The following is a 16,235-nucleotide window of genomic DNA, read 5'->3' on the forward strand; positions in this document are numbered from 1 at the left end:
CAAACTTAAAGAGAAAAAAACATAGTTTAAAACACAGGAATGAAATATAATAGTCTCAGAGGTTGTTATAACTCGAACGGAGGATTTTTTTAAGCAGCCAGAGTTTCTGGCACAGAGATTCTTGAGGTCATAGAACATGACTAGGCCCCTTTAAGGAATGTGTAAGGTTTCAGCTTTTACATCCAAGTTAATATTCTAAATAAGAATAGGACAGAACTGTTTTTTAATATGCCAAATGACACCAGATTTATTGAACAGCATGGACATTATGTGAGCAAAATGTTGTTGGGTTTTTTTGGTTAGTGAGCTCAGACACTCTTGTTAAAGAAAATTTCAATAGATAAAGAGAAAAAAACATATTTAACAAAAAATATAAAGGAATAGAAAGAAATATTTTAATTAAAACCCTGTTCTTTTTTCCTTCAAATTAGCAAGTAAAGAAAATATGTTGAAATTTCAAATGAGGAGACCTCACAAAGCCTTTTACCTTAAAAGACCTGCAGCTTTGTGGATTATTAAGCCACAAAGCTGACTTATGCATTAGAGCGTTTAGTGCTTTGACACTCTGGGAATGATGACACCACATCGAAAACATACCATTTCTAATTCAGGAAACTAGTTTCCTCCATGAATATCTATACCTTTTAAGAAAATTTGAAAAACTTTGCATCGCTCCATCATTAATTGCATATCAAATCAGACCTCTTAAATTCACTGAAAGCTACAAGAAAAACAATGGCTAGGTCTAATGCATTGACCAAATGGAAAACTGATTAGCAAAGAAACAAAAGCTGACAGAGATGATTCGTTGGTTTTAAAGCAATCAACACAAAATTTATAGATAGAGTATGCTGGATCCTAGGGGTGTAAATCACACCCATCATGGCGATACAATTAAGTACCGATTTCCAGACCCAACAATTCAATTATTGTCGATACTCAGGAATACACCAAGAAATACTTCCACACAAATGACTTGAACCTGCAAGGGGTGTCTAAGTCATCTTTTTCCTCCGCCATGTCTGTCTTGCCTAATGTTTATGCAGGTGTGCGTGTGTAAGAAAGATGGCAGCAGTAGAGAGGTAGGTGGGCAAAATAGGATTAGCGCCACCGCAGCAAGGGAGTCAGAAATTACATCCCAGAGCAAATGGATAAAAATAGACCGGAGGGGGAAAAAAGAATCGATACTCTTGCAGACATGTCGATGCATTGGATCGTCGGCCGTTGGATTGATGCATCGATACTAAACGATTATTATTTACACCCAGAGATGGCAAAAGTACTCACTTTCCGTACTTGAGTAAAAGTACAGATACTTGTGTTAAAAAATACTCTGGTAAAAGTGGAAGTACTGATTAAACTTCTTTACTCAAGTAAAAGTAACAAAGTACAGGCTTGTAAATTTACTTAAAGTATAAAAGTAAAAGTAGAAACCACTTTTTTCATGCCGTTGCCTACATTTTAAATGGATGTCTGCCAATAGGACTAGATCTCCGTTGTGTTCATTTTCAATCATCTCGTCGTCCATGCTACTATGCTAACGCCACCGCCACCAAGCTGCAATGATTTGCCGCCAATGAATACCGCCGAATCTGTCGATTCATCTTGTAGTGGTGCGTCAAATGCAACGTAGATTCCCATCCAATTAGATTGAATTTGGTATTGATGACGTGAAAAATAATAACGGTAACTCCATTGAAATTATTCAAAACTAAAGTAACGAGACAATTTTTTAAAATCTAAGGAGTAGAAAGTACAGATATTTGTGTAAAAATGTAAGGAGTAGAAGTAAAAAGTCGTCATAAAAATAAGTAGTAAAGTAAAGTAAAAATATCAGAAAAATCTACTTGAGTACAGTAACGAAGTATTTGTACTTAGTTACTTCCCATCTCTGTTTACACCCCAACTGGATCCCTGATGCCACTCAGATACAGGTTCCTCTATGCATAATCACCAGATCCACATTACTACCAGCTCAGTGAGGCTAGCTCAGTGAGACTATTAAATTATCCTAATTTATTTTCAGTTTCTAAAACTGCTAAGTGACAAAAGAAAACCATCAAATTACTTATTGAGCTGTCCAGGGTCTATAAAGTCTTTTATCAGCAGGAAGGCTTCGAAACCTCTACACTTTACTGATACTGAACAGGATTCAGATTCCAAAAAGATGACTGGAGAAAAAAAAAAACACCATATGCATTCTGAATGAGGGTCTCAGCAGAGAGGTTTTTTTTAGACGTGGCTAAAAGAGACATTACGTAAACATGGTTCATCCAAATAATTTTGAGGCAATTAAACAAACTACAAGATTAGTAGAATGTACAGTAGCTACTGTAGAATACAGTGCTTTGTCAGACTATTAATACCACATTGTGTTTGTTCATATTTTGTCATGTTACAACCCAAAACTTTAATGCATTTTACTGCTGTAAAATAATTCCCATATATATCCAGGTTTAATGTGAAGACCTCAGAAGTTTGATAGAAGTAGGCATGGACCGATTTCTGGTTTCAAGGTATTCCCTGGTATGAAAAAGTCACGGTTTCAAAACGGCTTCAAATTTCCTTAAAACATTGCTGCGGTGTGTTTTTTAGAATCTCATCAGGTTCATGTTATATGATGGAGGAAGGAGAGAAGCGCCCCAACATTCCCATTCGCTCAGACAGAGCACAACGCAAGCATGCTGTATGATATTTTTAATCATTGTACTCAGCAAGAGCTTTAACTGCACGACAAAACGCAGGGTTTAAAGGTTCACAGCTAATTGCTCACACTGTACGCCCAAAAACAAGAGATTTGCCAATCCCGTTATTTTCTGATCCAATCTGATTACGGTACATGGGCTGAGAGTTTCACCTGATACCGATGCCATTCAGATGAATGGATAACCCATATATTTTGCCATGTGAGTGAAGGCTTTAGCCTTGACATAAAAACTGTTAAACAAAAGGTAACAAATTAACAAATAAATAAATGTACTTTATATTATTTACTAATAAATAGGCAGCAAAAGAAATAAGAGTTCCATGTAAAGTGCACTGGATTTGATCTCCAGTATCAAATCACCGATAACCGATCCAGCTAATTACTTGATATCAGATCCGATATTCGATCCGGGTATCTCTACCAAAAACTTTGGGCTGGCTGGCTGCCTGCCACGCTCTGCTTCTGATATTCAGAGAGAGCAGATGCACCTGTGTCTCTCATTATCACCCTCCTTGCTCTTAGCTGTTACCCTGCCTATTTAGACTTGCCTCTCACAGTCAGTCTTTGTCAGATTGTCTCATATCCTGCCTGAGTTTCATTCCTACTACTTGTGTGCACTAGCGGTCTTCCTGTTCCTCTGTGCTAGCCCTGTCATTTCTTGATACATATTGGCGTTTGACTCTGGCCATGAGCTCAACTGCCTATGCCCGTCACAGGCTTGTTAAACCTACCAACCAGCCTCTTCAGCCATGTTCACCTTTTTAGCCTGCCTTCAGCCTGTTTAAGTTCAAGTCCCTCCACTTGATAATTATGCACTGATTTGCATTGGTCTCCCTTTTTTCCTTCACAACAAAATGCATTTAGGTTTTAACTTTTTTCCTATTGCAACTTAAAACATAACTTATGTTTAGGTGCTTCAACATACAGGGCTGCAGACACTGAACATTTCAAACTCTTCACTAGATTTTAGGGTAAAACCTGCCACCTCAATTGCTCTCATCTAATTGTGTGTCCTATTGATTATACCATTAAATCTTCTCTTAATTATTGCCACCTAATCCTCATTTGACCACTGGCTACTCATAGTACCTCCTCAAACAGCCAGTCAGGGTCCTAATGACAACGTGTGCGGTTCTGCTGATGAGATTAGAGCAGGTGTCAGTGTTGTGGAGGACAGAGCTGCCTCTACTGTGATTAATGAGGCAGCTACAAGCTCCTCTCTGGGCATCCATTGATTCAATGGCTTTTCTTGCGCTGAATTAATCTGCCAGCCAATATGCAAGACTTATGCCTTGTGCTTTGCTCATATCTGCAGTTTTGAGCAGCTGTGAATCGGCTGCCTGACACTTGGAGCCCAGCAGGGAAGTTTATCTTCAAGCTGCCCAGGGATGAAGCCTTAGTAAAATGACAGATTTCCAAGGAAAGTTATATACACATAGATATGTGGAAAGTGATAATCATCTGCATAAAATGAGCAAATTTACAATAAAAGTGCTCATAAATATGTAAAAGCTGAATATTTGAGAACATTTGGAGAGAGGACAAGCAGGTTGGAAATGCCTGCATAACTGGTGCAAAATTTCCCAATGCTGCGTCATTATATCACATACAAATTATGAAACAGGGGCTTGTGAGCATTGAGAGAAATAAAGCTGTGTGTTCATCCGCTCTGCTTTGACCCATTACTTTGTCTGCAGAGCTTAGCTTCAGAAGGACAGGGAAAACTAACATACCATGATTCATTGATGATGATACCAGAGCCAAAAATCCCACCATCCCCTTTTACCTCACTAAGTTTCCGCCTACCAGCTTTTCCTGCATGCCTCCTCCTTTCACGTGGACTGTACAATTCACAAAATTAAAAGGTTGCTTTTTATATAATTACTACTGGGATCCCTACTGAGGTAGAGAATGACTTCAGCATTATTTTAGTAGGACTAACATGACTGAGACATTTTTCCTCATTTAGTTACTGACCTCCATGTCCAAAATACATGTAAGCATTTAGATGTGTAATAAGTTTTTGATGACCTGCTGCTGACATATTTAACAAAGGTTTTGTGAAGCAAATCTAGAAACACAGATATACTTTTATGTAAAGTCCTTCTTAGTTGTGTGAGAAATAAGATGGACTGCGAGATTGAATGTAAAAATGAAGTATGGAAAATCTGCTACTTGCTTTAATAATGAAATACAAGACTCCTTACACAGTTAATCTATTATTGAAATAACAATGATGGTTCAGATTTGAGAGTAATTTAGCAACACGTGAGTAATGAATAGATAGAAATGTTGTTTTTTTCTGTTATAAAAGGGTGTGAGAAAAAGAAGAAGATACTGCAGAGCAACTGCCACAGAGATGGCAGGTGCTTCTGGCTTTAATGGACTGCTCCTAAAATTATTTGCTGGCCGGGTGGTTGCAAACATTGGCGGAATCAGGAGTGGTTTTCTTAATATAAGTCTTTGTCAGTTTTCCATTCAAATCCACAATAAAGGCAGCTGGTTCCAAGGCATCCTGCCAGAGGTGCAGTCAATGGCTTTAACTAAGTTAAGAAAACACAGCTTTTAACTGCTGCTTCTATATCTGTAAGGAGCTATAGCACCAAGAGGAACTATTTGAACTTTATTCAGTTTCTGACACGTAACAAAAACCACAGTGGAGGTCTATATTATTATTATTATTATTATGTGGTTTTATGACTAGCTGTGAAGTAGAATCCAATTAATATTCTTTTTTACCCTTTTAAAACCTATAAGAGTGGGATATATTTGCGAGCACCACCTCTTACTCTTATATCTCTCCATAAAGGCTAATGCGACTAATTATTTTCGAGGTCACAGAATTCATCAACAGAATCTGGTCTCAGAATAAATAAAGCAGTGCTGTAAAGGGCTCAGAGGTTTGTTAGGAGCATCAATAAACAAACAAGGTAAGTCACAGGAACCAACCAGTCATGTAATGTAGTAATATATGGGAAATTTAACAGGATGTTTAAAAGTGTTTTGTTTTTTTTCCACAATAGTGCAATTTACATTGTTTTTCAAAAAAACATGGCTTTTACAGTCTTTCAGTCTTTTGTAAACTGGCTGCTGTCTTTCTTTATCTTTCTTGTTCAACTGAACCTGAAAATCTCAGATTTTTAGATCCACATACGTATATTTCTATGAATAGCTGGACATCATTTTTGCTTTCTAACACGCATTTTTCTCTTTTGTTGTACAACCATACTTAAAAAATCTTTCTTATGTAAACCTATAACTTTTTCCTATCTTCTTGCTTTTTTTCTTGTCATACCCAACACTCCCCACAGTGGGACAACATTAATTATTTCTGTAGACTATCAAGCTCGTAGGACCTCAAAGATCTGCAACCCAAATGGAAACATTTTTTTACAGGAGAAATGTTGTGCTCTCCATTATTGTCTCCACATTTGAAGACTCATAAGAGCAAAGACATAGTGAGGACAAAGCCCTTAAATCCAGGCATACACTGTATGATTTTTTCAATGGTTGCATACAGCTACAGCTCACACTGTACGACGAAAGTGCATGGTGTAAAAGTCACGATGTATGTCCTTACACTGTGCAACCTGACGCTCTGATGCGATCTACCTGCTCACACTATACGTCTAAAAACCGTCGTGAGATGGCGCTACTCTGACTCGTCTATCCGGAAGTAGAGGAGGAATATGAAGCTCAGTAGAGTGAAATGTGCTGCCTTGGCAATTTGTGTAATTTTGTGTGTTGAAAGCCCTAAAAAGAAAAGGCGAAGACTTATTTGGACAAAGACATGGCTGAGCAAACATGGCTACTCTGGTATGTCAAATTTACAGAAAGAACTCCATTTCACTCGCAGCCTCGCCATGCATCTGTGTTTTCGTCTGAGAGGAAGAAGAAGAATCCTTGTTTGTACATGCCCACTGAGCGATTTGCCCACGTCAGCCTACTGAATTTCAAACATGTTAGATTTTCTCCCGACCTTACGATTCCTGGTCGGGAGGTGGTCGTGACAGGCTGATCGCCCCTTGTTACCCCCTGTACACTGCCCAATTGGAAAATTCTTGCATGGAAAGTCGCCCCAAAAAGGGCAAAGAATCGCAGTGTAAGCACGGCTTTAGAGTTCATTGTCTCACAAACTGCTTTAACCAGCAGGAGATCATGTGAATACATATTTGGCGACTTGTTCCAGAAAAATTATAATGGTTTATTATTGAGACTTTAATCAGACACAAAAGCAGCATGTTAATGATCAGTTTACCGGACGCATAATCAACCTTCTGCTCAAAGAAAATTAGCCCAAAAGGGAAAAATCGTACAGTACATGCCCGGCTTAAGGCTGAGTTACAGGCAAGCTTAGGGTTGTCTAGCTGTGGTTGTTAATAGTAATGCTGCCATTGCTACAGTATTGTCCAAGAACACAAGGGACTGCAGAATTCATAACCTGTGGATTAGTAGTAAAAGCGAGAAAAAATGCTTCACACACACACCAAAAAGGCTGTGAGCCCTATCCAAAGATTATTTCTCATCAATCTGATTTTGTGTGTAGTTTTTTATGTTACTCTCCTCCTTATGTTCTTGAACCAGGGATACATTTGTGAGTTAAACACTTAGATGCTGTTGATTCTGAGTTGAATGGTGTTTGCACGGTTTCTGCCTAGTTACGACATTCGGAGGTTGCACTTCTACCCTTTGTTAGCACACCGTTGTGGCCTGTTCCATCTTAAATAAGTACTGAGTGAGCATCAGAACAAGGTTCTCTGTTTAGAAGAAACCTAATTTTAACTATTTGGCCTATATTTCAATTACTTTGACAGGCATACTATGCGTCACCTAAAATAATCCCCAAGGTGAAACACGTTGAAAGTTTTTTATTCCCTGTGTGTCTTTCTTCCCTGCAATAACTAGTCTAGCTGAAAATAAAATGATGGAAGCAAAATACTGAACAATCCTAAAAGGAAATCTGGAGCTGAGATATAGCTTCCAATATCCCCTGAGCATTTAGCTAGAGATGCAATGAAGTAGTTATGAAACTTATCAGAATACATGAAGTTTGTTTTATAACATGAAAACTTAAAAGATTTGAACATTTTTGAATAGGTGAGAGATATTGGCTTTGGACTTCTTTGACCGCGGGTAGTTATGTTAATTTCTTGGAAATCTCTGGGACGAAAAACTCTACCCTCCCTTTAAATTGTGATCATGGAACACTTTTGTGATGTCTAAAATTGCTTTTATTAGTTTTTACAGATAAATGGGGACCCTTTAAGCATCTGACATTTTACCCAATGACAATGTTACATAGGTAAGCTGTGTTGTTAAGGTGACTTTGAAATAAATACATAGATGAGTGTGCCTTCAATTAATGCATCTTATATAATTTAACCCATCAAAAGCTTTTCAAAATGGCAAATTATATCTGGTGTATGTAAACTTCTGAATATGAAGTTTGTAAGAATTTTTTTTTTTAACCAAATAGAAAAAACTGCCTATCTCAAATGACCTAAAACAAGCTGAGACTTAACATTAGACAGTAAGAAAGTTGGACCTTCCATACTTTGTATCTAAACATCTGGCTTCAGCTATATACGGTAGCATATAGCCTTCATAATAACTTCAACAAGTAAAATCATCCCTTACAGCCAATTTAAGCCAATTAGGGTATTGATTTGTTGTGAGCACCTTAAACTAATCCGGAACATGACAAAAGGAAATGCAATTATATTTCTGTGTACTGTAAACAAGTGAAGCTTCTTCACTGACACATTAATATTGCTACCTCATCACATGATCTAATAGACAGACAAAAAGAAAATCAATTTTCCAATGACTTTATCTAAATGCTGGTCGGAAAAATCATGTTTAAACTAGAAAAATAAACATTTAGTGCTGATTTATAACAGATTTCTCTGTTATAAAAATAATACAGGCTTTGATTTATTAACCCATTTATCACCGTAGATGCATGGTTGTTTTTAAAAGACTTATATATATTTTTTATCAGTAAGCAAGTCTCTGCTACATCTCTGTGGCAATATAAAGGCACTTTCATTCTTTTTCCTTAAATATTTATATGAGGCTTTACTGTTGCGTCATAGATCACAGGTTCAGTCTAGAGACCTCACGTTTGTGCAATGACGGTGCAAGCAAGAAACACAAAGGAACCTTTTCAACAGGATGCCACTGACACAACAGGATGATATCATTTTCATTCAAGCGTTTGTATCTTTATATGCGTTCAATCTACTTTATATGTAGATTAAAATTATATTAGAAGGCAAACAGGATCATTTATTTTCCAAAGAGAGAATCCATTTTCCTAATTATCCACGTTTTATGCATGCAATTAAGGAATGTGATCTACACAGCTTGTTGATCAGAAGTAGGCCTAAAAAAAGAAACTGCATTGATTTTCGCAACCCAAATGCATCATTCTGGGAATGGTTCCCCATCAAGACCTCATATGGAGCATTTGAGCATGCAGGGGGAAGAAATTGGTGCATGTTCCCCCTTCAGGGATGAAAGCAATCCGTGCACAATGCAAGGCTCGTCTCTTACCCTTGGAAGCATCCTTGTCTTCTTTAGCCTTCGCCACTTTTCCGCTCATAGATCCCAGTTTGGATGTGTAATTCCCGATTTAGGTAAAAATCGAAATCCCCCTATTTGCTTACTGTCCTCGGTGAAAACCTTCCCAGAGATAAGGGTTCTGTCGGGGTGAGAAGCACATTATTTGTTTTATTACAGCACCATTTGGTGATATGCACATGATGAAGCCCAACAAAGGACAGTAGGGGGATGCGAGCCAATTAGATATCAATGAAAGCATCCAACTCCTGCTACCCTCTGCACACACACTCACATGTCACACGACAAAAGAAGCAGGACAGTTGTGATCTCCGCGCATCCTGTCCCCTGGCTTCACCTACCTTATCTCCTCCACCTTTTCTGCTACATCAATGCACATTGATGAAAGGAAGCGCTTCCACCATGAATCCCGTTATGAACCAAGAAATCACGACCTACTCTTCTGTGACAAAGAGCCAGAGCAGATGGAAAAAAAGAAAAATAAAAAAGCTGCAGAACAGATTGCAGCTGAGGACTTCAAGTAAAAAAAATGCATATAAAAATAAATCAGAAATGAAAACAGTGAGGTGCGTTATCCATCCAGCGCAGCTCCTGCCACCAGCTTTTTGTTTTCAGCGCCTGCTTTTTTTTTTGTCCCCCAGCTCTCAGCAGGCACAATCAACAGGATACACATGCACACAGAGAGAGCGCTCCGCCCGTTTCAGCGCTGATTCACGCAGTGGACATTTGTTTTTGGACCTCGATATCACTGCTGGGATGTAAACGAGCTCCATAAAAGCCACTTGGTTCAGCCTCGCTGCCGATGCAGTGGACAGTTACAGCAGGGGGCTGCGCAGCTGCTGCATGGCGCGCACCATCTTGCTGTTGCTCTTATTCAGTGGCGGAGCATTGCCGTCTCAATTCACATCCAGGTTGCGCATTCTCCAAATAGGAGGTTTTATGCAAAACTGCATGAAGCGGTGACTCTAATTTATAATCTTAGACAAAAATACGAAATCATTTTAAGTAGTTTACAGCATGCAACCGTTTGCAGGTAGAGAAGCAACCATGTGCCTAAAGTTTTAAAAGAGGGTGCCTCTTGGGAACACCATCAAAAAGGTGTTTTCTGTCGTCTAGTTTATAAAATAAAACCATTTAATAATTGAACAGAGTTATTCTCAATTTGTTTTTAAGAGATTAAGAAATAAGACTTCTTAAAGAGAGATGTAGGACTTGGATCATTTACCTTTTGCATTAATTATTGCATCTGTGGGTAGGACCAAGAGGCAATTAGGAATAAAAAAAAAAAGCTAATTTTAAGTCTGTATTGTTGGTTCTGGCGTTTCACTTTCCTATTAACAGTACGTCATCATTTTTATAAGGGTGGCCAGCAGGGGCGGAGCTAGATGGGGGTCCAGGGGTAGCCATGGCCATCCTTAGCCAATCATTGGCCACCCCTGTGGCCACTCCTACCATTTATTTCCGTCTAAAACAGATTGTGGCAGCAGTAATACTCTGAATTGGAATATTCAAAACATTTAAATTGTTCATATATTAATAATTACTTGACAACAAAAACACTGTGGTTAATTATGTACATCAATATAGTAACATTAAAGATAAGTACAGAATTCAAGCAGAAGTAGATTTTGTGTTTTATGGGTTAAAGAGAAAATTATGTGTCTCTGCAAGTCATCTAGGATTCTTCAGTGAAATCATAGATTAAAAAAAAAACTATTTTTAATATTACCTTGATAGATAATCAATTTGTGTAGATATTAGTACTTGTAAATATAAATTTTATGCAAAATGGTTACTGATAAAAGTAAAAATAATGAAAATGGAAAAGAATGCCCAAGATATGCCTCAAACTCAAACCTGATAGAGTTTTATCCATTATACCTTTTATCTAGAAAGCACAGATGTTTGAATATATTTGCCTATTTTTTACCAAAGGCTGTGGGAAAGAATAGTTTCATTATTTAGAAAATACGGATGATTTGCACATTCATTTTCCTGTTGGACCATGAAGTTTTGGTGCCTATCTACTTTCGGCCACCCCTCAGTGTACATTGGTTATTGCCTGGCCACCATTATTAAAATTTTATGGCTACGCCTGTGTTGGCCAGGTAATAACCAAGGGGTGACCGAAAACGGATCGGCACCAGAACCCCGTATTTTCCAAACAGACAAACTATACTTTCCTACAGCCTTTGCTAACAAATAGACGCATATATTTAAACATCCATCTAGATAAAACGTATAGGGGATAAACTTCTTTCAGGTTTGAGTTTGGGGCCGAACATCTTTTCCATTGTCATTACTTACCTACTTTTATCACTAATCATTCTGCATAAAATTTGATATTTACAAGTACTAATATCTACAAAAATTGTTTATTTACTAAGTTTTTATTAGAATAGTTATTTATCTATGATTTAACTGAAGACTGACTTGCATTTTCTCTTTAACCCATATAAGACGAAATCTAGTTCTGAAAAGAGCATGAATTCTGTACTTATCATCTTTAATATTAGTATATTGATGGGCATAATTAACGACAGTGTTTTGTTGTCAAGTAATTGTTAATCTATGAAAAATGAAAATCTTTTGAATACTGAGAGTATTACTGTATCATCACTTGAGAGTATTACTGCTGCCACTGTCAGTATTATGGGGGAAAAATGGTAGGGGTGGCCAATGATTGGGTAAGGGTGCGCACACCCCACACCCCACCCCAGCTCCACCCCTGCTCATAATTGCTCTGGAAGCTTGTTCTGTCAAATTCAGTAACAATGGTTAGCTAAACTTTGTGTTAGTACCCGGTACCTCTGGTAATGTGGACAGGTGTCAATAAATTCTTACCTCTTTTCATTTAGTTGGGGAATAATAATTTATACAGTCAGATAAACACAAATAAAATGAACATTTTGCCAAATAGAAACAAAAAAATTGCCATCTGAGTCAGCAGTATTTCACACACGGCTAGGCCTCGGAGGTTCACTGGTTGCTGAGGTGTTCTGTTGATGCGCGCCAACATCGGAACTTACTTTTTAATCACGCACTAAATCAGTAAATAGGCCATATACTAACGCTTAAAACTATAATGTTCTTGTCTCAAATGATCTTAAAACTTACCTTAATGGAAAAACAGCAACAGAAAATAGAACTTTTAACTTAATACTCTGAGCTCTTTGAGCGCTCCACTGGAAGCTGCTGCTGCCGTGATGCATGCTGGGACAGCTGTCAAATCTTAAGAATGGACAAGTCTGCTCTGATGGATATTCGGTAAAGAAGGAGGGGCGAGAACAATATCTGGGGACTTTGTTCTCGATCTTGTGTTCTTGTAAATTGGAGCAGCCTGGGGCTGAGGCTGATTGCGTTTCACGAGCACACGAGAACACAAAAGTACATGGCCTATGACTGATCAGGTAAGTGTCATGACTGTTTTGTTGCAACTTTTGGCATTAGTTACTAGTTAGCTCTGGAACTTGAGGGAAGCTTAGACTGCCATAAAGTGATGCTTGTGATCACATTCAGTGATGGATCCGACCCAGGGAAGTTTTTGAAAAGCTCGCTCTGAGCATCAATACACAACTAAGTGCTTTATATTTTAATACAATCTCACTCCTAACTCATCAAATACTGATGCTTGGTCAAGCCCCTGTCATGTCAGATACTGACGCAATGGGTCAACATTTTCACAGTGTTACTTTAAAACATTTGGTTTAAATTACAATTTTAATTTGTATGATAGCTTCTCCTTGGCTTTTTGGTGTTTTTTTTCCTGTTTATAAATATTATGTTTTTAAAAGTTTATTTGCTGATATGTCTTACAGAAAGTTGTCACAGACTTGTACTTAATGTATCTTAAGTTCCAATCTCAATATCAAATAGCAATAGTAGTTAAATAAATCATCAAAAAATGGCGCAAAAGTAAAAAGTTAAATATATTTAACCTTTTACTGTTTGTAAAATTTACGAAGCCATCACCACTAAATAAAAACATGGCGGCCCCTTGAGATGTGGATTTTATCGAGATGACACAAAATAAAATGTTCTTTAGAAACAAAATGGTAAAAAGACTGAGAGTCCCACATTGCAGATTTGAAGGTAATAGGAGGTACACAAACCAAGGTGGAAATAAAAAATCACTGTAGACAGAACACCAGGTAAGGAGAAAATTAGATTGGACAATTGTCAAATTTGTCAGTAAGGACTAAAATAAGGGTGTTACAAACTAAATTTTAACGGAATAGCAAATACATTCAATAAAAAACTGCTCATTATTGACATTTCCATTTTGCCTATAGTTTAAGATCCAAAAATACATCATTACAGGTGCTGGTCATAAAATTAGAATATCATGAAAAAGTAGATTGATTTCAGTAATTCCATTTAAAAAGTGAAACTTGTATATTATATTCAAACATTACATACAAACTCATATATTTCAGATGTTTATTTTGTTTAATTTTGATGATTACAAATGACAACAAATGAAAATCTCAAATTCATCATATCAGAAAATTAGAATATTACTGAAGACCAATAAAAACAAAGGATTTATAGAAATGTTGGCCAACTGAAAAGTATGAACATGAAAAGTATGAGCATGTACAGCACTCAGTATTTAGTTGGGCCTCCTTTGGCCTGTATTACTGCAGCAATGCGGCGTGGCATGGAGTCGATCAGTCTGTGACACTGCTCAGGTGTTATGATAGCCCAGGTTGCTCTAATAGTGGCTTTTAGCTCTTCTGAATTGTTGGGTCTGGTGTATTGCATCTTCTTCTTAACAATACCCCATAGATTTTCTATGGGGTTAAGGTCAGGAGAGTTTGCTGGCCAATTAAGAACAGGGATACCATGGTCCTTCAACCAGGTACTGGTAGCTTTGGCACTGTGTGCAGGTGCCAAGTCCTGTTGGAAAATGAAATCTGCATCTCCAAAAAGTTGGTCAGCTGCAGGAAGCATGAAGTGCTCTAAAACTTCCTGGTATGTGGCTGCGTTGACCCTGGACCTCAGAAAACACAATGGACCAACACCAGCAGATGACATGGCACCCCAAACCATCACTGACTGTGGAAACTTTACACTGGACTTCAAGCAACGTGGATGAAGTGCCTCTCTTCTTTTCCTCCAGACTCTGGGACCTTGATTTCCAAAGGAAATGCAAAATTTACTTTCATCAGAGAACATGACTTTGGACCACTCACCAGCAGTCCAGTCCTGTTTCTCTTTAGCCCAGGCAAGACGCTTCTGACGCTGTCTGTGGTTCAAGAGTGGCTTGACACAAGGAATGCGACAGCAGAAACCCATGTCTTTCATACGTCTGTGTGTGGTGGTTCTTGAAGCACTCACTCCAGCTGCAGTCCACTCTTTGTGAATCTCCCCCACATTTTTGAATTGGTTTTGTTTCACAATCCTCTCCAGGGTGCGGTTATCTCTCTTGCTTGTACACTTTTTTCGACCACATCTTTTCCTTCCCTTCGCCTCTCTATTAATGTGCTTGGACACTGAGCTCTGTGAACAGCCAGCCTCTTTAGCGATGACCTTTTGTGTCTTGCCCTCCTTGTGCAAGGTGTCGATGGTCGTCTTTTGGACAACTGTCAAGTCAGCAGTCTTCCCCATGATTGTGTAGCCTATAGAACTAGACTGAAAGACCATTTAAAGGCTTTTGCAGGTGGTTTGAGTTAATTAGCTGATTAGAGTGTGGCACCAGGGGCCATCAATTTTGAACCTTTTCACAATATTCTAATTTTCTGATATGATGAATTTGAGATTTTCATTTGTTGTCATTTGTAATCATCAAAATTAAACAAAATAAACATCTGAAATATATGAGTTTGTATGTAATGTATGAATATAATATACAAGTTTCACTTTTTAAATGGAATTACTGAAATCAATCTACTTTTTCATGATATTCTAATTTTATGACCAGCACCTGTATGTGTTTATCTTTATCAAATATTAATGTTTCCTCAGTAAATGTATTTACAAGTCCATCTTTGATTTTGAAGGATATTAATATAGTAGATTCCTTACCTTTACATAATGAAGAAGTCTAGAAGCTGCATTTCATCCTTCTGTTTACATTCTTATTTGACTTTAACACATGACTTATCAGAGCTTCTAAATCCCAGCAATGTTTTAATGTTTTCCAAATACGTAATCAAATTCCAGTTAGATATTTTCACGACTGATGTGTCATCTCTTGGTTAAAAAGGTTTATGCCACTCAGTGGTGCCTCAGGAGAACACACTTGTAGTCTGAAGGCTGCAAGGTCTGTATTACTATTTTTAAAAGAAACTTGACCCTCTCTGTATTTTCTTGACATGCTCAGATCTTCACCCATGAGTTTTTATGGACCAACTGTAATCCTGTGGAATGTGCCTTTGCCTCTAATGGCTAACAAAGTTTCTACCGTGAAATATTCCTGGAGCTGAAATGTTCCTCTTTCACAAGCTGGACATATCAACAAGCTACTGGAAAAAAAAAAAAGAAAAAGCAAGGGTTGAGAGAGCATAAATGTCACTGGCTTGTATTCCCACTGTGTCCATGGACTGTGACCTGCTTTGACCTTTCCAGCAGAACTGGGTCTGTCTTCAGCCCTGTATACAGCAAAGCCCCGGAGCCTGTTTGATTCGGCAAAAGCAAATTCCTGACTCACTCTCTGTCAAATCCTGACTGTGTCTCTGTTTTTGGCTGCTGATTGCAACATTTCAGCAGCAAAACAATGACGATGCTTCAGCTCACGTTGTTCCACACATGCAAAATGGAAAGTTCACATGCTTGCAAATACATTATTAACAAAACTGAATTTGTTTGGAGTAAGTATACATTGCAGAATAGCAATTTTTACATACTTTATAGTAGCCTTCAAGAATTATTTGCAACTCTGGGAAATATGCTCTTCTTTATTTTTACAGTGGCATAAGTTCACATTGAACATTTTTGAAAATGT

General features: G+C 37.9%; 1 protein-coding gene across 3 annotated transcripts in view; it reads right to left on the bottom strand.

Annotated features, from left to right (window-relative positions):
• fgf13a (fibroblast growth factor 13a) overlaps positions 1-15,531 on the bottom strand; it is a 141,243-nt gene extending 125,712 nt beyond the window's left edge. For 2 of the 3 annotated variants that reach the window (XM_038289538.1, XM_038289535.1), the window contains exons 1-2: positions 9,631-9,858; positions 9,263-9,410 (exon numbers count right to left, since the gene is read on the bottom strand). In XM_038289538.1, the coding sequence (XP_038145466.1) occupies positions 9,263-9,311 (49 nt within the window). In that variant the 5' untranslated portion in view covers positions 9,312-9,410; positions 9,631-9,858. Of the gene's footprint in view, positions 1-9,262; positions 9,411-9,630; positions 9,859-15,316 lie in introns of those variants that run through there. The other variant, XM_038289536.1, reaches the window with a different exon arrangement.
• Between the last annotated feature and the right edge of the window lie 704 nt (positions 15,532-16,235).

The sequence above is a fragment of the Cyprinodon tularosa genome, unplaced genomic scaffold, assembly GCF_016077235.1.
Source record: "Cyprinodon tularosa strain WSP-4 unplaced genomic scaffold, ASM1607723v1 ctg27, whole genome shotgun sequence".
In the NCBI taxonomy this organism is placed as follows: Eukaryota; Metazoa; Chordata; class Actinopteri; order Cyprinodontiformes; family Cyprinodontidae; genus Cyprinodon; species Cyprinodon tularosa.